The sequence below is a fragment of the Ambystoma mexicanum genome, chromosome 5q (assembly GCF_040938575.1).
Source record: "Ambystoma mexicanum isolate Mex_15411 chromosome 5q, UKY_AmexF1_1, whole genome shotgun sequence".
Classification (NCBI taxonomy): Eukaryota; Metazoa; Chordata; class Amphibia; order Caudata; family Ambystomatidae; genus Ambystoma; species Ambystoma mexicanum.
In genome coordinates, this window is record NC_090933.1 from 417,887,603 (window position 1) to 417,914,331 (window position 26,729).

At 45.2% G+C, this 26,729-nt stretch overlaps 1 protein-coding gene across 2 annotated transcripts in view; it reads right to left on the reverse strand.

Moving 5' to 3' along the window:
• ANKRD29 (ankyrin repeat domain 29) overlaps positions 1-26,729 on the reverse strand; it is a 574,113-nt gene that overhangs the window by 21,352 nt on the left and 526,032 nt on the right. For both annotated transcript variants that reach the window (XM_069620907.1, XM_069620908.1), the window contains 2 exons: positions 25,924-26,022; positions 724-819 (listed from right to left, as the gene is read on the reverse strand). In XM_069620907.1, the coding sequence (XP_069477008.1) occupies positions 724-819; positions 25,924-26,022 (195 nt within the window). The remainder of the gene's footprint in view (positions 1-723; positions 820-25,923; positions 26,023-26,729) is intronic.

Genomic DNA, 26,729 nt, shown 5'->3' on the forward strand with positions numbered 1-26,729 from the left:
AGGTCTACACAAACGAATATACAGGAAAAAGGTCTGCCATGGGGAGCGTGCAAAAAGCTGAGCTCTATGCATAAGAAGGCGTGGGAAGAAGAGGAGGGTCTTATTGCAGGTGCAGGAAGCAAAGGGCTGTCCCAGTGAAGGTACAGCCACTGGAGGTCCTCCTTGCGGAAAATGCAGGAAGCAGAGGCCTGCCATATGCATGGTGCAGGAAGCAGTGGTGTATTCTAGTTACAGCGAAGGAATGTGAAGCCGGGCCTTACGAGGGGGCCGGAGGCAGAGGTCTGCACTTGGTGCAAGAAGCAGAAGTCTGCTCTGTAAAATGTGCAAATTGAAAGTCTGCTCTGTAAAATGTGCAAATTGAAAGTACCTGCCTTAAGAAAGATGCAGAAAACAGAAGTCTGCACTAGGGAGCTTGTATACCTTTCTATCTTTATGCACCCCTGTGGATGTCAGGGTTCGGGGAGGGTGTTGCATGTAGAACACTGTTCCTGCTTGGCATGGTGGGCATGGTGGAGGGATTTAAGGTTTCCTCCTGACCTGATTTTCGGATGATAGCCCCTCACTGTCTGGACATATTTCACATGTTATGGTCTGTGCCCTTACATTCTTGCCATTTGATACTGTTCAATGGGATTGTAAATGTGCCCTTCAAAATGCTCACATTGCCACTTTATTCACAAATCAGCACGTTTTGTTCATTTATGATAGCAGCGTGGGTCTTACCTTAAGAATGCCGAGCTTAGGAGAGAATTTAAGCAATTCTTCTATGACCTCACTGTAGCCTTTATGCGCGGCTTTGAATAGAGCTGTGGAACCGTCCTGTCAGAAAAGATACAATTAAATAACATTACTTTTATACATGTTTCAATGCCATAGCTATAACATACCTCCACCCACCCCCCTCCTCTTCCACTTGTTGTCAGAGAGAGTCCACAAGTTTTGGTTACTGCTTATTCACCAAGGATTCACAAAATGTCAAATATTCTGATTTTGTGGAGACACCATTGCTACCTATAGTCACTTTGTAAGTATGACAAAACCATGCCCCAGTCCTGTCAAAATGCTTCATGATCTCCATGTAGATTGAATGTGACCCACTCCATTGTCACCACTCCCCATACCTTTTGAAGCGAGTCCTGACCCGTGGGGGTCCATTGCTGTTTCCATCGTTGAGCTATTGCCAACCATGCTGCTGTTATCAGGGTCATAATGCGCTGCTTCTGGGACTTAGTATATACCTTTGATTTCGGGTCCCTCATACTGCACGTCCACACCCTCTTTTCCAATCGCTCCACCCCTTGAAACATCCCCTGCATCTGCTTTCTTAACTCTTCCCAAAATGGTTGCCGCACCAGGCAGTCCCACCAAATAAGCCTCCAGTCCACCACTATACTACATCGCCTCCAGCAATCCTCTGATACCGATGGATACATAGCATGCAACTTATCCGGAGTGTAGGTGCATTAGAATAGGACTTTGATCCACATTTCCCTCATCTGAATGGAGCGTTTTAGTTTTGAAATGACTCCCCATATGTGTCCCCAGCACTCTTCTGCAATAGTTGTACCCATTGTTTTTTTCCCATTTTTTCGTATAATTCCAGTGTACTTTCTCGTCCTGTTCATTAAGGAATCTGTAGAGAATGGACACCAAATTCCTTGATCCTGAGTGGGTCGTAACATACTCCTCAAAGGGAGTCAGCTGTCTTGTGGCGGCCTTTCTAATTAGTGGGTCGGTCAACCAATGCTTCAATTGGTTATATTGAGACATTTCTTTTCCCCCTATTCCCAGATCCCGAGTGCACTCCTTCAATGTGCGAAGTGTCTGCCCTTGGTACTTATCTCATATTTTCTGACATGCTGAATCTTCCCACTTCTTATTCGCCCCTTTTACCATTCCGGCGGGAAAACAGCGTTCTAAAACATTGGGAAAAAGGGAGATGGGTTGACTGTGAGTGCCCCGCCTTACTCCTGAGTCCCACGCCTCAAATACCATGCCAATTATTTCACTGTTCCGAACATTGGGATGTCTATGTTTTTTATCTAGCCACAAGAGCCCTGATGGAGATGAACCCTCCATTGCCCTTTTCTGCCTGCCCCAGATTTTCCATGGACTGTCTGGAAATCACTCTCAGTTAAGCTGCCTCAAAATATCTGTCAAAATGGGGAAATCCCAATCCACTTGATTCTTCGGTGCCGTTAAGGTAGACATCGCCACCCTCAGTGGTTTATTCCGCCATATAAAGGTTGTCAACAGTTTAGTAAGTGAGTGAAAAAAGACCTACAGGTTTCTAACAGGCAGCGCCTGAAAATAATACAGTAATATCGGAAGCATTACAATTATTATTGTAGTCATTCTTCCCAGCCTGGATATATTCAACGGTCTCCATTTTGCCAGGTCAGTTTTAATTCTGTCCAATAGCTGAGGCGAGTTCGCACCATACACCTGCTCAAGTGTCTTGGTGAGGGTTATTCCCAAATATACAATGCCCTTGTCCGCAACCCTCATTTGCGTTAGGGTACTCAACATTGTCATCGTGTCAAGGTTAAGCAAAGGTTCAACATTTCTGACTTCTGCCTATTTATTTTTAACCCAGATACTAGTCCAAACCCTTCCAATTCTTTTAACATCGCCGGCAATGACATTTCCAGGTGTGAAAGTGCTACCAGCATGTCGTTGGCGAATGCTATCATCTTATGGTCTTCTACCACCATAGCTATCCCTTTTACCTGATACGTTCCCCAGATCTTGGCTAGCAAGGGATCTAAATATAAGGCATATAACATTGGAGATAAAGAAAAACCTTGTTTTGTGCCATGGCCTAGATGCACCTTATTTGTGAGACTCCCATTCACTGCTATCCAAATTGTAGGGGAGTTATAGTTTGCCCTAACCATTTAAACGCATTCTTTCCTGAACCCCATAGCCTACTTTGTGCTGAACAAAATGGACCATTCCACTCTATGGAACGCCTTTTCGGTGTCTAGTGACACCAGTAGCCCTGAGTGTTGGGTCTTATAGTTTTTTTCTATCAAGTGGCAAATCCTTGGACTGTTGTCATGCGTTTGCCTCTGAGATATAAAAACCTGATTGATCTTGTCCTATAAGCTTTGGCAATAGATCCGCCAATCTGTTCACCAGGATCTTTGTGTACAATTTGGCATCTAAATGAATCATGGCTATTGGCCTATATGAACCCGGAGATGTAGGTTCCTTGCCCTACTTAAGTAACACTATCATCTTGGCTTCATTCATTATCTGTGTTATATGTCCCTTTTTCTTAAAAGTGTTAAATAGGTTTGTGAACCTGGGGGCTATTAACTCTTGATATTGTTTATAAAAGCCTTCTGTATACCCATCTGGGCCGGGGGACTTGTTTTTTTGTAAAGGGATCTGATGGCTTTTGTCCCCTCCTCTTCTTTAATGTCCTCATCTAATGTCTCCTTTTCTACCCTTGAAAGTTGTGGAAGTATGACACCGGAGAGATATTCCTTCTGCTTAGAATTTGCGGTGTTATCCGATGTATACAGGGTTTGGTAATACTCCCGGAAAATGTCTCCTATTTCTTCGTTTGTTGTTCTTTCTACCCCTCTATCATCTTAGATTGGGCTTTACCCTGCAACTGTCTCGACAGAAGCTTATCCGCCTTGTTAGCCCTAATATAGTATCTTTGCTTGGTATATAGTAGCGCTTTCTCTGCCCTTTAGTTGACCCTGGATATGCCTAATTGTTCTCCCCAATTTTTTATTCGGGCCCTTTGTTGTTTCTGCTTGAGTCTCCTTTAATTTCTCCTCTTACTCCTTCTCCCATTTTAGTCTCTGTTCTGACCTAGCTGCCTTAATTGCTATAACCTGGCCCCTCAGTACTGCTTTAAATGCGTCCCATATCATTTCCGGTGTAGAGTCTGGGGTTTCATTTTCGGCAAATGACTGTTCTATCTATTCTTTGATTAACTCCACTTGTACCTGGTCGCACAGCAATTCCGTTGGGAATTTCCATTTCCACAAAGCCCACCCCGGGAGTGTCCCTATGTTATGTTATGTTATGTTATGAGCTTTTATAGAGCGCACGGTCGCCAAAAGGCATCATGGCACTGGGAGAGAAGAGAGCAGCGAGGGAGGGATCAGAACAGATACGTTTTTACCTTCTTTCGAAATTCCAAATAATTGGAGGTTTTTTTGATAGCCAGCGGAAGGCCATTCCACAGAAAGGCAGCAGCAATAGAAAATGCCCGGCCCCCACCCGATCGCGGGAGTATTTAGGCACAATGAGTTGCTCCAACGAGGCCGAGTGAAGGCTTCTGGCGGGAAGATAGCGGGAGAATTTGGCTTGAAGATATTCCGCTCCCAGCCCATGAAGGGCCCGGTGAAACATTAAAGTCCACCCGCTGTGCCAATGGGAGCCAATGGAGTGATTGCAGGACAGGAGAGATATGTGAGCCATACGAAGTATCAGTGGCCACACGAGCAGCCAGATTCTGGAGCTGTTGTAGACGTTTAATCAGGTTCTTAGGTTGGGCAAGATATAAAGAGTTGCAATAGTCTATGCAAGAAAGAACTAAAGCTGTGACCACTGGAGAACGTAGAGGAGCCGAAATCAAGGGCAAGACCTTCCTAAGCATTTTCAACTGAAAATGCCCAGCCTGGCAGACAGCCGAGACTTGATGGTCCATGGACAGGGTGGCCGACAGCATAATGCCCAGATTTTTCACCTTTTTTACCGAGAGCGGCAGAGGACCCAGAGAGAAAGGCCAAAAGTAGGACACCCAGAGAGTGGGATCGGGAGGGTAACCCACCACCATCACCTCAGTCTTGTTGCCATTCACCTTGAGCCAATTGTGGAGCGTGGTCCAACAGTGATATTGATCCTTCCTCCACTTTTTTAACTGTTCCCACAAAACCTGTGGAGGCCCACATATAGTCTATCCTGGAAAGAGATGAGTAAACATGTTGAAAGTATGTGAAGCCCTGTGCCTGACCCTCTACCACACGCCATACATCCTGAAGGGCCATTGTGGTCATTTTTTTTCTTAAGGGCCTTGGATGGGGCCATGGTATGCTGTGTAGCTCTGGTGCTCCTATCTAATAGCGGTTCCCACGCCAGGTTAAAATCCCCTGCCAAGATGATGTCCCCTTTGGCAAATTCTTCCAGTCTCGAGATCACACCCCATAAGTGTCCATCTTGCCCTGAGCTTGGGGCATATATCGTGGCCAGTGTAATGATATGGGATTCCAAAATGATATTCATAAACAGAGAACTCCCCTTCTGATCCACTCTGGTCCCAAAAACCCACCCCCCAATCTATAATGTAATGCTATGAGGACCCCAGAACAGGATCCCACACTTCTTTTCCTCAGTGTTCACCCGAAACATCTAAGAAATACCCTAAATTTCAGTTTTGCGTATATGTGTTTCTTGATACATAATAATATCTGGTTTCTCGTCTCTCAACCATCCTTCTAGCTTCTTTCTCCTGACAATTTAAAAACATGGATTGAGAAGATATTCATGAAAAACAAGGCTATTGCCCTGATTTGAAAAAAGGCATAAGAAAATGTCGAAACACATGTCATCATAAAGGGCTAGAATATTGTAATACTAACACAAAATTTAACTTTGAACAAGCCTCAACCAATCTACAGTTTCAGTGATCTTTCTTTTGGCGCATGTCTTTGTGTGAAGAAAACCCACTTTTAATTTATACAATGTGTAGGGATGTCAGAAACCAAGAGAAAACAGCGTTCAACATAAAGATCTGAGATTCTTACAGCCATAGTTTCCCTCCAGCTCCCTTCCCCAAATATACAACAGTTGCACACAGAAAAAGGTCTTAGGATTTTCTTTCCTGGATTTAAGATGCAATAGTCTTTTCCGATCTCGGGGTCTCCTTCCCCAAGTCAGGACTCAGGGTTCCCTTCCCCATGTTCCAAATCACACAATTTAAATGACCTTGAAATGAAAGGCTTCTAGTCAGGACTCAGGGTTCCCTTCCCCAAGTTCCAAGTGCCTCAATTCCAAAAGAAACACAAAATGTCCTTGTCTTCCACAGTTTTGTTAATGTTGCTTTCAATTGTACAGTTCAGATAATTTTGTAGCTTTCACACATGTTGAAAATGCCACTATAAATCAGGCTTCTGTTTCCTTTGTTTGCCTTTTCTTTTCAAATCATGTTATATTATAGCACACTGTGGTTGGTTTATAATTATATTCATTTTAGCACTTAAATGTATGATGGTTTGCATGGATTTAAACTTTATTTCCTCCTTTTGATTTAAACTGTTTAATTCTGTTTAGCAGCAAAGTTATAATTCTGTTTCACAGCAATGTTTTAACTCAATTCAGTGTTCAATAATTGGCTCTCTTAGCTTAGGTTCGTTTTCCCTTCGTATAAAGTTCAATTGTTGTTTGTTTCACTTTAAATGAATTGTTCAATGTGCAGAGACCTTTCAAAATGTGTTTCTTGCCACATGCGACCACTCTGATGCAAAATATTCCCCTTTGTTCAATTGTAGACAAATAGAACTGTATGTTTCACTTTAATTGAATAGTTCGGTGTTCAGAGACTTTCGAAAACGTGCTCCTTGCCACACGCAACCACTCTGATACAAAATATTTCCCTTTGTTGTATAATTAACAAATATAGCTGTTAGTTTCACTTTGAATGAATGGCTTGTTGTTCGGAGACCATCAAAATTGTATTTTTTGCCACACGCGACCACCCCGATACAATGTATTTCAGGAAAGGCTCAAGTTCACACACCCACACCGGGTTTCTCAAGCCCCAGAAACTAACTGGTCACTTTCGACGTTTTTGCTGCAGTGCTGATCACATGGCCTTCTTCCTTCAGTGCCGGGACTCCAGTGCCTACCCCTCATACACTCGAGGGGTGGTCCTCCACCACAGGGGAATGAGCATGTTGAATAGAAGGGAGCCGGGTAGCCTTCGAGCACGGCTCCCTTCACCTTTCCTAGTCTGCTCCAGTGAGTTCCCACTCCCATGCCATGCTACACGGTCTTCTGCTGTCTGCAACGGCCTCCTGGTCCTTCTCCTGTCGTTCTCCTCTGATACTGGGTTGGGCTCCATTTATACACCTGCACTCTCTTGACAGGCTGCAGGTGTGGATGATTATTCAGCCCTGCCTGACTCCATTAAAGGGACATGCCTGCCATTCACTGCTTTCAGCAGGCCTCTTCCGCTTCCCAGTGCTAGAGTGGTAAAAAAGCATAGTCTTCATTGCTCTTAGTTGCCTCTTCTTCATCCCAGTACTGTCACTTGTCAATTGTGGAGGGGAGCTGGCTTACAATAATCCATACAGGTTGGGGAAGGATTGGATTGGTTGTCACTAGGAAAAGGGTATACCATGTCTCGCCCAAGGACCCCTTATTCTTGCTCACCCTCCTTCTGGGTCTTCGAGGCTTGTTTTTTCTCCTGATGTAATTCTGACCGAAGGGAATGGGGTAACAATATCCCACAACGGCTTCTGGGACTAGGGTTTCATCACAGCATGGAAAAGGTAAACACTGTCTCACCGGAGGACGCTTCATTCCCTTTCCCCTCCACCCAGGTGATCCTCCATCGCTTCTCCGCCCCCACGGTTGGGATCCAATAGCGATGGTCTTTCCATGGCCACCTGTGCAGAGAACCCAAGAGAAGTAAATATGAGGATGCCCTCAGGTTTCTCAAAGTATATGGTTCAATAGCGACCCAAACAGTATAACAGTCCAAAATAAAGGAAAGCCCAATCAAGGTCCTATAAAAACATAGATACTTTAATTAAACAATACTTTAATTAAACACCATGTATAATAATAACTAACTAGAAAAATGAACTAAAACTAAGCAAAAATCTCAAGATGCTCTGAATAATGAAACAAGTAATAAGCACAGTGTTCTTTAAAAGTATATGTTCTTGGGTGCAAAATGCATAAAAATGTGCCTTAACCAGTCCCTAGGGTCCAAAAATGGATAGGGGGGCCGTTAGCAGTCAATAGTACCTTTTTGCAATTCTTGGTGGTCCATCAGCAGCAAACTAGACTTCTTGGTGCTGTGCGAGCAATTCAAAGTTCAGGAGAGTGCAAGAAGCAGCACCGGATAGCTCTGGAAACATGGCTTCAAGTAGTTCAATGGTGCAGAACACTTGGATCATGGATCTTTTGGCTCTTAGTGTGCTGTGACTCCTAATCCGGGGAATCAGGGACACAGTGAGTACTTTTCTCATACTCCCAAACAAGGGAGAGGCTGGCACACAACTGCAGGGGTCCTTTCACAGGGTGAGGACCTGGGTAACGCAGTAGCCCGCAGAGAGGCAGCTCTTGTTCCAACAGCAGGTTCACTCCCAATGGTCCCTGAGAATGGTTAGGGGTCAGAGCTTTCCTCTGCCTTGGAAACTCTTCACCTCCCTGGCAAATGACTTTGGAGAGATCAACTCTCCCAATAGAGGTCCAATTAAATCTTCTTGAAGGATTGAAGTCCAATCTTTTAAAGGTAAAAGTCTGCAGGTGATTGGACTAAAGCTAGCCTGCTTTAATGGTACAGTCCTGAATCCCGGTTCTTGAAAAAAATGCACTTGGCTGTTCTGACATCACACCTAAAGTGATTTGTGCTGGAGGAAGCAGAGGGAACAGGAAGGAGAGAGAAACACAGAGAGAAACAAGATGGTGGAATCCTTCCCCAACTGTACAGAGCTCACCCTCGCTGCACTAACCCACCCCTTTCCCAGCTCAATAGATACAAAGGCCCCTTTGTTAAGCAGCACCCTGATGTAAGGGTACTCCCTTGAATTGGTGTGCTTTTTTGACACCTGGGCCCAGCACAGCTTCCTGCTCAGTGGCTTCATGCAGGGGTATCTAACATCCCAAAGAGATCAAAGAAGAGGCATGGCCATTCAGGTTCCGGTCCTGTCACTTGGCAGGACCAGCCTGCTTGGCCAGAATACAGATCACCTTCCACAGCTGAGCTGGCTCACAGAAGCTGACACATGTGTGATATCATATTGGATATGGTTGCAATGATTATGAGCAGTGCCATGCACCATGCCCTAATTCAGGCCTATCTTATATTTTGAGTTTACCCTGCCACCAGCATAGGCTCCTTATAATCATAATATTTTGGGACAGTGGTGCATATCTTAAATGCCACCCATGTGCTGCAGTGACTTTGGCTGTCACTTCAGCTGTGAAAAGGGCACCTATGCCCTGAAACTGCTCTAGGCCACTGTAGTGCAGCTGCTGCAATCAGGCTACTATGCTTTTGGCATGGAACCTATGAAAGGGGAATCTCATCAGCACCAAGCATGAGTATGGATTTGGATGTGAATTGGAATGTGCATTGGTTTGTGTTAGTCACTCTTGTGGCAAGCATACTGACTGCATTCTGAGAGTGCAGTGATATGATATAATATTTAATTTATATTGCGCTCATACACAGGTGATCCCAAAAAGAATTATCTAGATTTACAAAACATTTTTTCTGGGTGGACTGACTTTTTAAAATATGTGTACCCATATAATGTAAGTGTTTCATCAATGTGTGTATGTGTAGGGCACACACAAGTGAACAGAACATATTTTCAATGTATAATGGACAGTTGTGCTACTATGGGAACTGGGCTTGACACAGAATGTTGGTGCATGTTTGGAATGTCTGCTTATGAGGCTTTTACTAGGGTTGGTTAGCGAAAGCTGGTGAAGATAGTGAGTATGTTGTGCCTGTTCAAACTGATTTGGAACGTGGGGCTAGCCTCCAATGTCTTTCTCGGCAAACACTGCTGATGAGGTGACCATTTTGGGAGCATGATGGTCACCACTGCATGTCCCCCATTGGCTGTTCACAGGAGAAGGAAACGGAGGCAGAGGTTGTTGCGTGAAGCATGGGGAGTATGCAGCACACTTCATATTGGGCTTATTGGGTAGCATCCATGGGTGAGGGTGAGGGGAAGCCCGGGATGTTTTCCAGGCTACTGAGGTCATGCTAGAGGAACAGTATGGGTGTAAGAAAAACACTGTGTTGGAGAGACAATTATTCTTCATAAGGGTACAAGAGGCCAGCAAGAAAATTATTTCATATATAGCAGCAGTGCAGGAGCTAGCCAAGGAATGGGAATTTGGAGCACTGACCAAAGGACTCAGAGACCAGGTTGAACACAGTTACAACAAAATAATTATACAACAGAGGCTTTTACTTGTTAAGGATCTCCCCCTGGAAGTGGCCTTCAGCCCGGCTAGGATGGAGTAAAAGTCTGCAGAGTACACTAAGGCTATTAATATTCCAGAAGGGGGTGATGTGAGTGTGTTGAGGAAGGAAAAGAGTGAGAATACTAGTCTGTCCCAGCAGACTAAAGTCAGTGATGCCTGAGTGAGTGGCCAAGCTGAGCAGAAAAGGTTTGCATGTTCCAGATGTGGAAGCTTTGATCATGCAGCCTCCAGTCCCAGGTGTTATACCCTGGCAATGATGTGTCATAAGTGTGAGAAAAAAAGCCACGTGGCACCAGAGGAATAATGTTCATGAATGAAAATGTCTAATTGGTGAGGGAAGAGTTGAGTGATTTAGTGATCACCGCTGTAGAAGAGGAGGATGTAGGGGCCAAATGTTGTGAAATACACCTTAATTTAAAGACATTGCGAATGATGGTGGACTCTTATTCCTGTTGCATTATAGTTATTGACATGCGGTTAGGACCAGGATGAAGATTTTGAGGCTTGAGTCCAGTCAACATCAATCCCAGAGCATATGGAGGTGTCTACTTTAACAAAGTTGAGTTCTGCACCATAGCATTCGAAATTGAAGGGGAGACAAATTAAGGGCAATTATATTTTGCTGGCAAAGGAGCCATGCTATTGAGCCAATGTCATGAAAAAACAGCCCAATTTATTCAATTAGAACCTAATGCACCAGAGCCAATGATGCCAATTGATTGTAACATATGGAACCAATATCCATACATATTAAATGATGTTGTAGGAAAGTTGAGAGGCTTCAAACACAGAATTATCTTTTAAAGTAGTATCCCAGTAGCACACAAGGTGCACCCATATCCCTCATGGTACAAGGGCCCTACAAGGATGAGCTAGGCAAGCTGTGTGCTAACCAAAATAATTGAGGAGTCCTCAAAGTGGTTATCACCCATTGTTATTGCCAAAAAAGGCAATTGTGTGATCAGACTGCGGGTGGACCATAGGTTCCTGAATGACAGACTTTAGGGTGACAGATACTCCTCGCCTAAGGTGCAGGAAATGCTATCCCTGCTAGAAGGCGCTAAATAACTTTCCAGTTTAGACCTGTCCATTGCTTACCACCAAATCGAGTTGTGTGCAGATTCGAGCCCACTCCCCTCTATCACCCCTCTGGGAGCATTTAGAGTCAAGGGCATGCTAATAGGGATTGCGTCTTTTCGATGGTTATGGAGGAACGTTTCAGGGGCCAGACTAATGTAAAATGCTTCCAACATGACCTTTTAATGTTTGCTGAAAACTCGGAGAGTCATGGCATGGTTCCCAAATGTGTACTAGACATTTTAATATAGGCACGTCTGACTATAAAATGTGAGAAGTGTGAGTTCATAGTACAATAAGTAACATATCTGAAGCATGTGATTAGTACTGCAGGCCTTCAGCTCAATCTAAGCATAGTTGAGGTGGTCACTGGGGCTCCAGTACCATGGGACAAAGACAGTTTACAAGCCTTCCTATGCCAGACGGAATGCTACTGTAAATTTGTGAAGGACTTTGTCACCAAATGTTCTCCCCTGAGGGAGGTGCTGAAGAAGCATGTGAGATATGCAGAGTCAAGTAAATGAGATGCAGCATTTGCCACCATTAATAAGGACATTTTGCAGGAGCCCATCCTAGGCAAATCTAGCCCTTGCGACCAAACAGTCTTAACTGCTGACACTGGCAATGCCGGTCATGAGGCAGCCCTGACACAATGGCGAGACTGGGAATGAGATGATTGTAACATTTGCATCTCACAAATTGTGAGGAGCTGAAAGAAAATATTTAACCATAGAGAAAGATGCCTGTGCTCCCACGTAGGGTGTAGATCAGTGCATTTTTTATTCGAGCATACCCTTTGTTGTCAAAACCGAATCACAAGCTCCCCATTCACACACTGTCAGAAGCAGGCCATCCACCTGAACTAGGATTAACAGATGGGCTGTGGCCCTGCAAGAGTACAATTTTAAGTGACAAACACACCAGACCCGAAAAGCTTTGTGGCCAATTCTTTGTCATGTTACAATTGTAAGCTCCTGAGATTGTAATCAAAGAAGATGTGTGGGCCCTCATCACCTAAGTGACAGTCTTGTCTGCCATAGAGCAAACTTTATGGTGGCAGAGAGACCATTTGGATGCTCAGTGGCCGAGGGTTGAGCAATTTTATCACAAGAGCAGCCAAGGCATTGTATGGGAGTGGAAGATCTGTTTAGCAGATTTTGGGGCAAGTTGAGTGTTGTCACAGAAATATTGGCATGGGGTAAAAAAGTGAATCCTCCCAAGGGCGCCTGCTAATTTATTATTGATATAACCCACAGTGGACACTTACGTAGGAGCATGATGAAGCATCAAGCATGTGAGTGGCATTGATCATTATGCATGGACCAATAGGTTGATGACTTAATAAAGTTCTGCTTACCCTGTGCACAAAGTGTTAAAACATAACCTAGCACTGTTCCACCCCTATGTCCTCTTCTTCTGTAAAAAGGGCAGTCAGCGGCTAGGCCAGGGAACCAGCAGAGGACGATAGCCAATGGAGGGAGAGGATAAAAGGAAACACAGGAAGCAGGATGGTGTGAGTTATTTGGGTGAGGTCAAGGGAGGAGATGAAGGACCAAGAGACCAGGAAGGATGTGGAGAAAAGCGTGGAGGAGAATTGCTGAAGGAGTGTGCAAGGTGAGAAACTGGTTGTTGAGAGAAAGTGGTACTGGGTTGGGAGTGTGCATGAAAAGGAGGAGAGTGAGACTGATAGAGTAGGGCGTGCACGGTAAGGTGACTGGAAGGATCAAAGATGGGTGGCTGTTGGAGAAGGTGTGGGTGCAGTAGTATTGGGGAGAGGGAGTAGTCCGATTTATGAAAGTCTCATCAAAACAGGTTCACCCCTGTTCTTCCAAAACCATCAAGGACCACATCAACACCCTGGCTCCTGCTCTGGCTGATTTCTGCAACCACTCTTTCGCCACTGGAGTCTTCCCCATCCCCCTGAAGCACTCCTTTGTGCACCCACTTCTTAAGAAACTCTCTGCCAACCCTTCCTGCCAGACTAACTATCGTCCAATCTCCATTACACCTTTCCTGGGCAAACTCCTGGGAAAGTTGGCCATCTACCAGCTTAAGCTTCACACTGAATCTGTTGGTTGTCTCCATGACCATCATTCTGGCTTCAGAGCTGCCAGAAACATGGAAACTGCTCTCCTGAACATCTGTGAAGACCTGCTCTCAAACCTTGATTCTAACACACCCTGTGTCCTCATCTTACTTTATCTCTCTTCTGCCTTTGAAACGGTCAACCATGCCATCCTGCTGAACCGTATCTGTGAAAATCTGGGTATCACTGATCAGGCCCTGGCTTGGCTGACCCCCTTCCTCTCTGATTGTCCCTCCCAGGTCCAACTTGGGTCATTCGTCTCCTCTATCTCTTTCTCTACCTGTGGTGTCCCTCAGGGGTCTAACCTCTCTCCCTAGCTATTCAACCAATACCTGGCACTTCTTGCCCACCGCATTGCTGCTCTCTGCCCCAACTTTCAGAGCTATGCAGATGATACTCAACTCATTTTCAGGCACCCTTCTGCCACCTCTTCTCCTTCTCTCATCTCTGACTGTCTGTTCGCCCTCCAGCATTGGTGTGCCGCCAATGATCTCTGCCTTAATGCCAGTAAGACCGAGATTCTCCTCCTCGGCACAACTTCTCCCTCCTTTCCTGTCACTCTCTGGCCGGCCTCTCTTGGCCCTCTTCCTTCTCCCACCTGGTAGGCTGAAAACCTCGGTGTCATCTACAACTCCAAACTTTCCTTCTCTTCTCACATCTCTGATGTCTCTAAGAAGTCACACTACCAGCTGCACCTCCTCAGGGATATTCTTCCTTTCCTCTCCTTCCCCCAGAAGCTCACTGTCTCCAGAGCTCTGGTCCTCTCTGGGCTGAACTACTGCAACAACCTCTTTCTAAATCTGCCTGCCTCTACTCTCCACCCTCTGCAACTCATCCAAAACAGGACTGCAAGACTTGTCCTTGGCCTCAAGCCCAGGGATCGTTTCTCTCTAGGAATGAAACCTCTGCACTGGCTCCCAGTGGCGGTGAGGATTAAGTTCAAAACCCTCTGCATTGTCACAAGGCCTTCTGGGGCCCTGGGACCTCAATACCTCCAACTCCACCTTCCTAAATAACTTCCTTCTCGAGCTCTTCGCTCATCCGCTTCCAACTCCCCCACGGTTAGTCGCTCCTCCAAGCAGCAAGTTGGTGGTAGATCTCTTTCCTCTGCTGGGGCCTCCCTCTGGAACAGCCTCCCTGACTCTCTGAAACTTGAGGAGAACCATCTCCGGTTCCGGAAACACCTCAAGACCTTCCTCTTTGTTTCTGCTTTCTCTCCTCCTCTCCCCTGCTGATCTCCTGCCTGAATCTGAAACTGCACTGGTTACCTGGCTACCCTCTGATCTTGGGCCCTGGTACCCTCCCTGCCAGTTGCACACCTGCACTGCCCCCCTGGCAACCCTTGCACTCTGGGACTGTTTCTGTATCCCTACAGCCCCTACTAGCACTTGACACCCGATGACTGAACTTACCCTTGCACTTGCCACCAGTTGGCCGCTCTTTTATTTATTATTTATTGTCTTTATTTATTTTACTGTTATTCTATGTACTGCACCTCCCCCTCCTCTTCCCCTCGCACATTTCCCCTCCCCCCCCTCCCCTGGACTTGTGGGATCTCAATGTCAACTGGCCTAGTAGGATCGCTGTCTCTGTCTTCCATCTGTTTTCTATCCCTTGCCTCGTCGCGCCTTGAAACACTTGTGTATAGGAGCGTTATAAATGCTGTATCATATCATATCATATCATATCATATCATATCATATCATATCATATCATATCATACAATATCATATCATATCATGGAGAGAGAAATGGTAGTAGTGCAGAGTTGGGGGTGGTAGTAGTGTAGAGAAGGGAGTAGGGGTAGTAGTGTGGAGACAGGAGAGTAGGAGTAGTGTGTAGGTTGGAGAGAGAGATAGAAAGTAGCAGAGAGTAAGATCAGATGGTGGAGGTAGGTAGTAGAGAGAGGAGCAATGGAGGGTGAGAGGAGCAAGTGTCAGACAGAGAGGAGATAAGGGGGAGACTAGGAGGTAGGAGTAGGAGGAGAAAAGGCAGAACAGAGAGATAGGTAGAGGAGCATCAGAGCGTCCAACACCAAGTGAAGTCTTAGTGTCTGGCAGGCACACACACCCTTACGTTACATCACCTTTGGGAACTACAGCAGGGGAACTTTGGATTGTTCTCAGAAGGCTTTTTTAATAGATAAGGTGCTTGCCTTTAGGCCACCATATCTAGTCAGACAGTTCTGTAGAAAGTAGGGGTTACTGATCATTAGTAACAAGATTGGAGGGATGCCTGGGTAGGGAGGGAATGGTCTGCACTAGACGAGAGAGGGATGACCCTTAGTGACCCCTTTTTTCAAGTCTGAAAATAAACATCCTTGAACTGTCATGGATAGCTAGTGTGTTCTTGAGGCTATCTGTGATAGACTGCATTATGTTTATTCCACCTACTGCCATTTTTAAGCATTAAATGCAGCTGTGATGAACAGAATAGATTTGTCTGAGAAAACATCGCTTAGTTCTCTTGCAAACACTATAGATGTTTTCATCAAGATTAGCATGGGAATGTAGAATCATGTGACATCTGAATTCAGCTACACATTTCAGCAGGTTTTCAGATGTAAAACTGGAGCACCCATACAGAAAGATGTAGGTGCTCATCGCTGTTTGGGCTCTCAAAGCTTGTAAAGCAGAACACATTTGCACAATACAAGGATTTGAAATACCCTGTTGCCAAGTTTTATGTCATCAACATAAAGTTAGCATGCTTACCCTTAAATATTTTAGTATATAACAGCTGTGGTGGGTCAGACGGAGACAGACTCAGAAATTCCATGTTGAACTGATTTGCATTTAAAGAAAATTGAAAAACACATGACTTTCCCCAAGTTATGTGTTCCAACCTAACAAAACTAACTAGGGTGCTCGTCAGTCATTGATGAGTCCAAAAGAAAAGTATTTCTACTGTCCAAAAGCTAATCTGACCTGACCCTACCACTAACAAAACAACTAAGGCACATGCAAATTTCTACCTTCGGCTGTGGACTGCTTTCTCAGCAGTTTCCATTAGTAACATATTTTTAGATAGTTCTTGGTTATTACTTTTATCAACTCTTCAAGTTCAATTAGTGGGCTCTTCCACTTTTCCTTCTCTCTCTTCTCTTGAGGTCTTATTGATTTGATTTTCTCTTCTTAACTGTAGCTCTCTTACTTTTTCCTTATTACACAGACTTGGAAGTCCCTGTTGGTTCAGTGTCCACTCTTTGGGCCTCATCACGAGTTGGGCGGTAACCCCAGTGGTATTACCACTGGGGCTATTAGCGTTACTGCCAAATCCCCCAGCGCTATTAGCGCCGGATCACTGGTTTGGCAGAACGGTAAGTTCCCATTCCGCATTGGGCCCATTCGGGAATTCCCCATTCCCAATTGGGCCCAATGGGGAATGTTCAGCGCTATTACCTCTGGCGGTCATAGCGCCAAAAATCGGCAAAATCACAGCAGATTTGCCCCCAGCTCAGAGCTGGGGGTAAATCTGCCAAGTCATTACTTGGCAGACCCTTAAATGCGGCGGTAATAGCCTTACCAATGCATTTATGTGTTACCGTCAAACTTGTGATGAGGCAGTTTATCTTGATTACCACAATCAAAATTCTTCCAGTTATAAATATCATTCGTCTTGTCAACTTGTGTCTCACTGGGACAAGGATGAGTAATCCTATGATGATTCTCATCCTCCTTATGAACTTGTGCCTCACCGGGACGAGTATGAGTGACCCATTAAAGATTCTCACTCTTCTTATGAATTAGTATCTCACTGGGACGAGTATGAGTACCCCAGTGATGATTTTCACTGCTTTTATGAGTCTGTGCCTCACTGGGACGAGTATGACTAAACTGGTGATGAACTGCTAACCGACTGGGGCGAGCATGAGTTACCCTCTGATGGTGCTCACTCTTCTTGTCAACGTGTGCCTCACTGAGATGAGTAAGGGCAATCCAGTGATGATTCTCAACCTTCTTGCCAACTTGTTCTTCACTGGGACGGGTATGAGCAACCCAGTGATGATTCTTTCTCTTCTTGTTAACTTGTGCCTCCCTGGGACGAATATGAGTAACCCAGTGGTGAGTCTCACTCTTCTCATGAACTGTTTCCCCACTGGGTCGAGTATAAGTACCCCATTTGTTATACTCATTGCTCTCCCTGGTTCTTGCGCTCTCCCTGTTACCTTCTTGATTCAGGGATCGCATTACTGGGCCTGCAGCTCCAGCACGGCTTCCTTCTCTTGCTGTCAGGAAGTCTTTCTCGCCCGTGCTTCACTCTTCTTTCAATATGCTTTGCAGTGCCTCTTCGCAATTGGTTTCGGCGTCGGTGAGACACTTCCCTGTGTCTCCGGTCAAGCCACCATCCCAGTCTAGGTCGCTCCTGAACCTTTGTTCCGATCCTTTGGCTTCCGTCAGAATTGCTCTCCTGCACTGCAACTCAGGCACTTTTACACACAAGCTTCCCCCCCATCACTGCAAGCTGCACTTCCCCATTTCCTTCAGCTTTGTTCCAACAGCCGATTTGGAACTGCCATGCTTCTCTCTCTCTCGCGTCTCTTCCCCGTGGTTTTATGATGCTGCGCTGGGACTTCCCTGGCATAACATTAGATTCCTTCTTTTGTGTTTTACTTGCACTCGGTATCACTCCAGTGGTATTCTTTATCTGAGTACCCCATAAGTAATTCTCTTCAGGTTTTCTCAGTGTTTGATATTGGATTAAAAAGCCATTGGCAACAACGCCATTTTACAAATTGTAATACATCACAGGTTATTTATGCAATCTGGTGCCTGTGTGATAAGATTTACATTGGGAAAACGGAACGACAAATACAAATCTGGATTGGAGAACATAAAAGCTGCATAAGGAATGCTGTATTAACGGCTCCAATGGTTGGCCATTTTTTGACTGCAGGGCATACATGTGATGATGTGAAATGGACAGTGCTTGTAAAATTGCATCAGAGCCTCAAGAAACAGATGGACATGATCAGGTTGACAAAGGGCGAAACACATATGTTTTTTTTTAACTAAGAGTAACGAAATCGGAATTAACAATTTGATCGATTGGTTCAGTATCAGTTGAGAGAATAGCTCTGCTTTGATGTTGTCACAGTCTGCTATACTGAAGCTGTTGTATCTCGTGTTACACCTAGGTTGGCAGATCCAGGTACTCTGCAAAGTGTGCTTTCAAACATGATTGCGGACTATATGGCCGCCACATTTTCCGCCAAGCTAAACCAAGTGATGCGGGGCAGCTGTTGTGCGAGCCCGTCTTTACAGCACACATATTCGTTAAGAGTACGAGAAAGTGACGTTGCCTGATGTAGGTAGAAGCGAGTGCGCTGTGAGTCATTGCCCTTCCAGACGGATACCCAAACAAGGTAAATGTATTGGACATATAGCGCACGCAAAAATATAATTTTTGCCAGTGAAGCGATCGCACATTATACATGGCCCTGCCATGAGCTAAACACTTAGGGCCTCATTACACGGACGGCGGTAAGGCTTAACGGTCACCGTTAATGGTACCGGTGACCGTTAACCCTTACCGCCTTACTACGAGGTCCCTTTGCGGGTTGGAGATTTTAACGCCTGCGTTTTGCAGGCGTTAAAAACCAACCCGCAAAGGGACCAGGGAGCTAATTACGGTACCGCAATTTGCGGTGCCGTAATTAGCACCTTCCCCATTCCCATTATGCCCTATGGGGCAAAAATGGGAATGGGGAAGGGCAATGGGGGAAGGGGGAATTACCGCCCCACCAACCTTGGAATAGGGCGGCAATTCCCCTTTCCTCCAAGGGTGTGCCGGTATTTTACCGGCATGGACCAAGGTGCTAATAGCAGCTTGGTCCACCGCCGTCCGTGTTATGAGGCCCTTAGTAATTTGTTTGGTTGTCTCTCCGCTCCGTCCCCTCTCCTTCTTTGTTTTGCCTATCTCATTGAAGGTTAACGTTGCGTCCTAGAACGATGAGTGCCGTATGATTTGTGCTATTAAGTGCACATAAGAGCCATTAATTGATACTTTAACCTCTCCTGCAAATCCAACATGTGGTTCCTTCAGCTTGTGGATCTGACCGTCCAGAATGACAAGTACTTAACCTGTGCACAAGTGAGTACCTCTGTTATTTTGTTATTTAGCTGGTTACATTGACTCACAATGAATTGAGCGCAGCAATTACTCCACTCTGGCTAACATTTGGTTAGCAGCAGGGGTATATAGAGTAGTACTCTTAAGTTGTACTACCTGTGTGTTTCAGGTTGTGAAGGACACGCTTTAAAAGCTGTATGATGACGGTTGTTGCCTATCCCTAATGGCAATCGGAATTAAACAACAGCGTTTTACCATACGAAAACAACGCCAAACTAATATTGAAGTAAGTCGCCATCTATGTGGGTATTCATTTGGGGGAATTGGCTGTAGTGCTTTTAATGAATCCTGGTTAGGTGGTGAACTGGTGGTTTGAAATAATTACACTATAGTCTTCTGGAGACAAATAAGAATGGATGTGAGACTAATTCCTTGCCCTTATTCCTTCACTTCCGTAAGGCAGCCAGTTGAAAGGTGGATTGAGACCGCGTAATACACTCCCTATTGCAAATATAATGATAGGTAAGTGTGCAAGTGCAGTACTAATTGAAGTTGGCCTAATAATGCTATCTCTTTTATGGGGTTTAATGCCTTGTATTAATTGACCGCAAGCAACTACTAATAAGGTGCCCTTGGCCCCATGTTTCAGTTGAGAGCAAGCTACACCGTCTCCTGAGTATCGATGGTCATTCAAAATTTCAGTCAATAAAAGCCCCGAAGAATTTCCCTTCATTTTATTGTACTATGATTGTTTGGGAATGAAACATGTTAGGTATCTAGGTGTCATATCGATTATACACCATGAATTCGAACAAATGTTAGTGTTGTTAAAAAATTCTTTTTTTTGCATTTTGCTTATAGGTATAATTGTTTTTCCTACTTTTTGGTGATGGCTTTTTATCTATATTTTATTTGTACGGTCTTTATTTTGACACAACTTTAGGTGTCAGTACACTTGTTGATTCAGTATGTATTGGAATGTGGTTTACTTTAAGTCTTGAGTGTTTTCTTAACTATATAATGGTTCAATCAAATAAAAATGAATTATGTATATTTTTATAATAAGGGCAAATTGAATTCTTTTTCCCTTAAGACTCAATCTATTTGTGCTGTTCTGCATTGTTGATGACACTAGGCACTTGGTCCTTGTGTTAAGTTTTCTCAGCCGTTCAACATGGCAATAACAAATATCCACTGATCCTTTATGTTTTCTTCCAGCAGGGTTTATAAATACTGGTTTACTGGTGGATTCGGTAGGGAGTTCCTATCTAGAACAGGAGTCCTTGTCTCCAAGGGGGGAGTCTCTCCTGGTGATGTCCTGCTTGGATATTATGCAGCGATTGCTCCCCAAACCACAAGGAGGGGGACACAGAGGGGACCCTTAAAGGGGGAGCACCTCATCTGGGGTTTTGTAAAGAATCAATTCCTACATGAACCTCCAGGCTGTTATCCTCATCAGCAACTGCAGGACACCTGGACTGTGCCAGGATCTCTCGCTTGAACTGGCATGGTCATACACTCGGTTAAGACTGGCAGTTATCACTCCTTCAGCCTACATGCAATTTCCCACGGCCACCATCCTCTCCCCAAGGGGCAAACTAACCTGGCAACTATTGCAGCAAAGGCCTCACTGCACGTCCCTCACAGAGGGTGTGTAGAGCTGAGGCCATATCCAGGCTGAACCTGCTCTCTTTAGCTTGCAGAGTCAGCACTTAATGTTTCAGCAAACCTCAGATCATCCATTTCGTGCCTTTGCCTGCACCTTACTGTGAAGAGGAGCAGAGCTAATATATTATGTTGGTTACATTTAAATGTTACAACACGGGTTTGGCTTTTATGGCGGTTGTTATTTGCAACTCTTTCCCATGCTTGCAGTCAGTATTTCTTTTATGTTTATTCACTGTATAACTATTTGTTCTTTTTTTTGCACTTTATATGACTGTGACACATGTCGTCCTTTTGTCTAGTATATTTTACTTTATCATTGCAGTTTATGCAATTACATGTTTTCTTAACATTTTCTAGTTATGGGTAAAGTTTATGTTTTGTTTACAGTTCTTAGATGCACTATTGCATAGTGTGGATAGTGACATTCAAGTTGGTAAATTATAGTGCTTGATTGACCACTATTTATGGCAAGAAGGTTATACAACCCGCCGCATTACGAAACTGCCGTGCAACATATGTAAGTGCATGTGAACCTCTGCTGGCTCAACCTTCACACCTATTTGCAGTCAATTGATAGGGCTCAGACTAACAGTATTAGTCTTATGGTACACTAGTGTTCCATCCAGGAGGGCAAAAGTAGACAGCAAACGCACCCTTTGCTTCATAAGTCAGAATTAACAAAAATGCTGGACACTCCTCGACCACTGAGACAAGTTCCTCCAACCATGCTGGAAAAGCCAGACGTGAAATAATCAGGCACAACTTACCACAAACCATATTTGCATCAAAAGAAAATCACTTGCCAATCAGGGTCCTTGGAGCCTAGCAACAGCTGCCCTGTATTGTTCAATATGGCGCAAACATATGCCTTCCTTTAATACCCACACAAGACACAAGTCTGGTTGCCTTAGGGTTGGGGATCACTGTTTGTTCTCCTCTCGCTGAGAAGGGGAAACTGATCTCTTGTTTGGGTATTTGTGGCAGTTTTGGAAAGTAGCTCTTTGGGGTTAGGCGTGTCTTTGTGTATTTGAGCTAAGACTATGGTGGACTGGAGGCAAAGCTGCTGGTGACTACAACCCAGCAGTAATCATAGCAGATCACTCAAAGATCTTGGGTACCATCACCCCTCATTGCCGAGACCGAAAGATGAATGCTGCCATACATGTGACCATGGGCTTCATTCCGAGTCTGGCAGTAACCCTTCTGGTGCTGCCGGTGGGTTGCCGCCGCTCTCGGAATGATTTACTGGCACCTGACCTCCCGGTGCCACAGGCCCATTACGAGTCCGGCAGCCGGGATGTCAGGCGTTGGTATATTTGTTAATCCCATAGAGTCCTAGTCCGGTGCCCCCGTGAAGAGTCTGCCTACCGTGGCTGCTGCGCCCGGCACCGTCAGACCTGTCGGGCACAGCGGCTCCGACAGGCAGACTCATAGTTTGCCTGTCTGGAAAGATGGGTGCCGGTGAGCTTACCGGCACCCTTGCTTCGAGATCAGCAAGCTTGTAATGAAGCCCCATCTCTGTTAAGAAGGATTTCTAGAATCTGGCCTGGTCAACAGATTTTAGGATGCCACCCTAGGTATAGTGAACAGGGGAGCTCTGAGAGGTTAGCTAAACCCAATCAAGGTAAGCGTGGAGAGTGGTCAAGTCTTAGTCTCAGGAGAAAGTGATTGGGATCAGGGGGTCCAAACAGTGAAGCACACAATAATTCAATGAAACCAAGTAAGTACAGAAACACTCTTAATTAATCAAGTAGGTAGTAATATCACACAATAATCAATTATTAAGCGTATATATAGTAACCTTCAGGTTTTTGGAAATGCATACAATAACTTAGACAACTAAAAGAAGGTAAGTAGTGATGCAGTAGAATAAAACCAGTTCACAAGAATTATGCCCTAACTTTAGTCCAATCCCTATGATGTATGGGGCCTTTTGCCCATAGGTCACACAACTTCTTCTTAGGAGATGGGACAGATGTAGGAAGAGTTATTGTGTTGGTGGAAATGTTCCAGATGATATTCAGCAAGTTACAGGTATGTAAATTATTATTCCTATTTTTTAGATCCGACGGTCAAAAAGTGATGGAATGGAATAACCAAAGTTTATTCTAAGGTTTATTCTTAGGAGAACAGGGGGAGGTGAATGCATTGGAATTACTTACCCCCCTGACTCCGATTTTCCCAAGTGAGTAGGTATATCGACTGGCGGTCACTGGAGGTAGGCTGTCCTGCCATGGGATCCAGTAGAAGTGGCCACTGAACTGTGGGTGCAAGGACGAAATGCAGAAGGCACCGATGCAGACCTCTTCAGGATACTTCCCCAGATGGGAGAAGGCAAGTTCTAGTGACGGCTATCGCATACAGGCAACAGTAGGTGTCTTTCCAGTCACGGGTGAAGAAGACCTTCCAGAGCAGGATCCTTTGATGGTGAGAAGCTGAAGCTTGGCATGAAGGCGACTAGTGGCACTAGTTGGTGACCACCGAAGTTCCGACGATGAATGTGGAATGGCAACGGTTCTGTCGACTTAGCACACTGGAAAGCTTGTCAGTCCACAAGGTGGACCAGGGACACTTCCAAAGGTTTAGGATGGCTGGATCCTTGAGAATGCGCCAAGACTGGTTGGTCCCACCAGTTCAAGGGTTGAAGTTCTGTTCAGGGCCTTCGCAGATAAAGTAGTCCAGCAGGGCTTTACTGGGCCAAACGCAGAAAAGGATGCAAAGCCTGTTCGGGAGCTATCCACAAATCTTCAGGCGGCTACTATTTTGCACAGGATACTTGGGTCCAATGCTGATCTGAAGAAATGGCTGCAGGAGTCCTATTCACATCCTAAACTATATCTGGAAGCAAGTCCAAGCCCATCAATGGTAAGGATCTGCACCATTCAAACAGCCAGAAGTGGTCCAATCAGGGACCAATGTGGGTTTCACTCATGCCAAACACCCAGACTCTTTGACACCATGGATGTGGAGTGGGATCAGACATATCCACTCACTTCCTGGATCACACACTCACAAGGCATCACTAGCCCACGAAAGCAGCAGCTTTCCCGGGTAAGTGCATGACCTTATATGGGATTCCCTGACCTGAAAAGGCAGGAAGAAGGCCAAAAATCAATATGGCCAAATGACAAGCGAAAACCATTGTGGCACAGCCATTTTAGGGCACTAAGCACGTTTAGTAGCCAAACGTGTTAAACGCCAATGTGCACACCAAAAATAAAGCAAAACATTGTAGAAATGTATCTGCTGCCACCAGCTTGTCTTTAGACACTTATAAAAGTAACCAAAAATCCCAAGTATAAAAGACTAGGGTGATACAAACGTATCCCTGCTTCACTGCATTGTAAGATGTGTGAGCACTGTTAAAAAGTTACTAAAAAGGGTAAATGGACAAAAGGAAAACGTAGTCTCCCAGTAATGGTAGTCTGAAGGACTGATCAGTTTCCTCATGACAAAATGAGCAAAAGGCCAAGGAAGTGATGCTGAAGGCTTCACTTCCCTGTAAAAAGGCAGGACAGGTTCAGAAACAAAAGCAGAACGTTTTCGGGTCCAGATAATATGGAGGGGAAAGTTGCCCCAAGAGAAAGCTTTCCTAACAATGGGCCTTATTACGAGTAGGGCGGTAAGGGAGACCGGGCACCGGTAAGGAGACCAGTGCCGGTAATCACTTACCGCCCTACTACGAGTTCCCTTAGCGGGTCCCTCCTTTAACGCCTGGTCTGACCAGGCGTTATGGACGAGACCCGTTAAGGGAAATCAGAGGCAATAACGGTACTGCAAATTGCTGTACCGTTATCGGCTACTTCCCCATTCCCATTGAGCCCTATCGGGTCTCAATGGGAATGGGGAATGTTTTTTTCAATGGGGACTTACCGGTCCCGCAAAGGTTGGACTACCCCAGTAAGTCCCCATTGAACGAGACCGGTGCCGGTACCGTTATCGGAGGCAGTCATGGCGCAAATAGCGCCATGACTGCTTCCAATCTCGGAATGAGGCCCAATGTCTTGAAAACATTTCATAACCAGAGCCCCCATGGGCACCGACTGAGCTCTAAAATTCTTCAAAGTTTTATGCTGCCCAACTGCAAACTTCCATGTAGAATTTTCAAAATGTCCAGAACTCTGCTGCAAGCCATGGTCACTTTTAAAATCCTCTGCCCGTGAATGCATTGAATCCCTTTTACAATTATCACGGGGAACGGGTTATATAACACCGCTCTGCCCACACCTGGCACTCTGGCTCCCAGTATTGAGTACAAAGGTGCAGACGGCAACACGCCACCTGTGCACTCTCCACTTCATGGCATGGTCGCACGTGCAATTCATAGCCAGACTTGACGATGACATCCTCCCCACACCCTTGCAGGGGCGATTCAATAATGCCACCTGCAACCTCTGCCATTAAAAGCCTACTTCTGCTTCCACACTGCTGGTCTTGTTCATTTGAAAACTGAAGGCATGTGTCTATATTTACAGTTCCCTACCATGCAATATTCTGCGTACACTTCACTGCCAGACCAATGTAGCCTAGACCTGCCTCTCTGAAACTTTGTAACAATTATGCCTCTTGTAGCACCTAGAATCGCTCAGGGAATGCATTGAGCGCTATGCAAATAAATATGCAAATCTATTGGCCTGATCTTTGAAAGGAACAGAACTGGTCTTCAGTTCAACTGGAGCCCCGGGAATACCATTAGGAATTAGTGATGACACAAGGTGCACGCCAAGGAAAGGCACCATCATGCGCGCCTTGAAACGCATGTAATTGTTGTATAAGCGCCTAATGAATGAGCAATAAATAAATAAATCTCTAGGCGCTGTACTCACTGTGCGTGTAGCATCTCGATCGGCTCCACGTAGAAGCAGCACCCTCACCACCTCCTTGTGGTCCATCTGTGACGCGATCCAGAGAGGAGTGGTCCCATCCTATACACAAAAAAAGCCGGGCACCATTAGGTTCTGACACGTGACTTCTGCTCAGCAGCCGCTTCTGCCCACCAAATGTTGAGTGGCATAGGTTTTATACGAGCAAGCATGGAGCAAATGAAAATGATAATTCTTCTGCTGCTCACATGTATGCCACAGCGTTATATTGGGGTGAACCCACTGGATACATCATCGAAACAGATGTGCCAAAGATAAGGACCTAGTTTATATGCAGAGGCGAGGCCAGGATTGTCTAACAAGTGGGGCCTGAAGCTAATGTAGTTGGGCCCAGCGCAGTGACATTAATATCTGAAAATGCCCACACAGTGCTGCTCAGATATTGGATGGGCCTTGCCCGCTCAGGCCCTATCCTGTAGGTTAGTAGCTCTCATCTAAGTGTATGCATTCCTCCGAGAGATTCAGACCCGAGTGACCTCTTCTATCTAGTGGTCTATGATGAGGTCACTCGGAACCAAGAGTGGGAATACAGCCTGTTGTTTATTGCCAGCCCAGGAAGGGGGCTGGGCCTTCCTTGCTTCCCTCAGGCCAAAGGGGAGACTGCGAGACAGAGAAAAGGACATGCCCCATTTTGTGACATCACAGCACTTGATTATGCATTCCATAATTATAGGAGGTGGATAGATATTTCACAGCAGTGTCTGGTCAAAGTTTCAAAACAATAGTTTTGAATGAAACAAAAGTTTTGA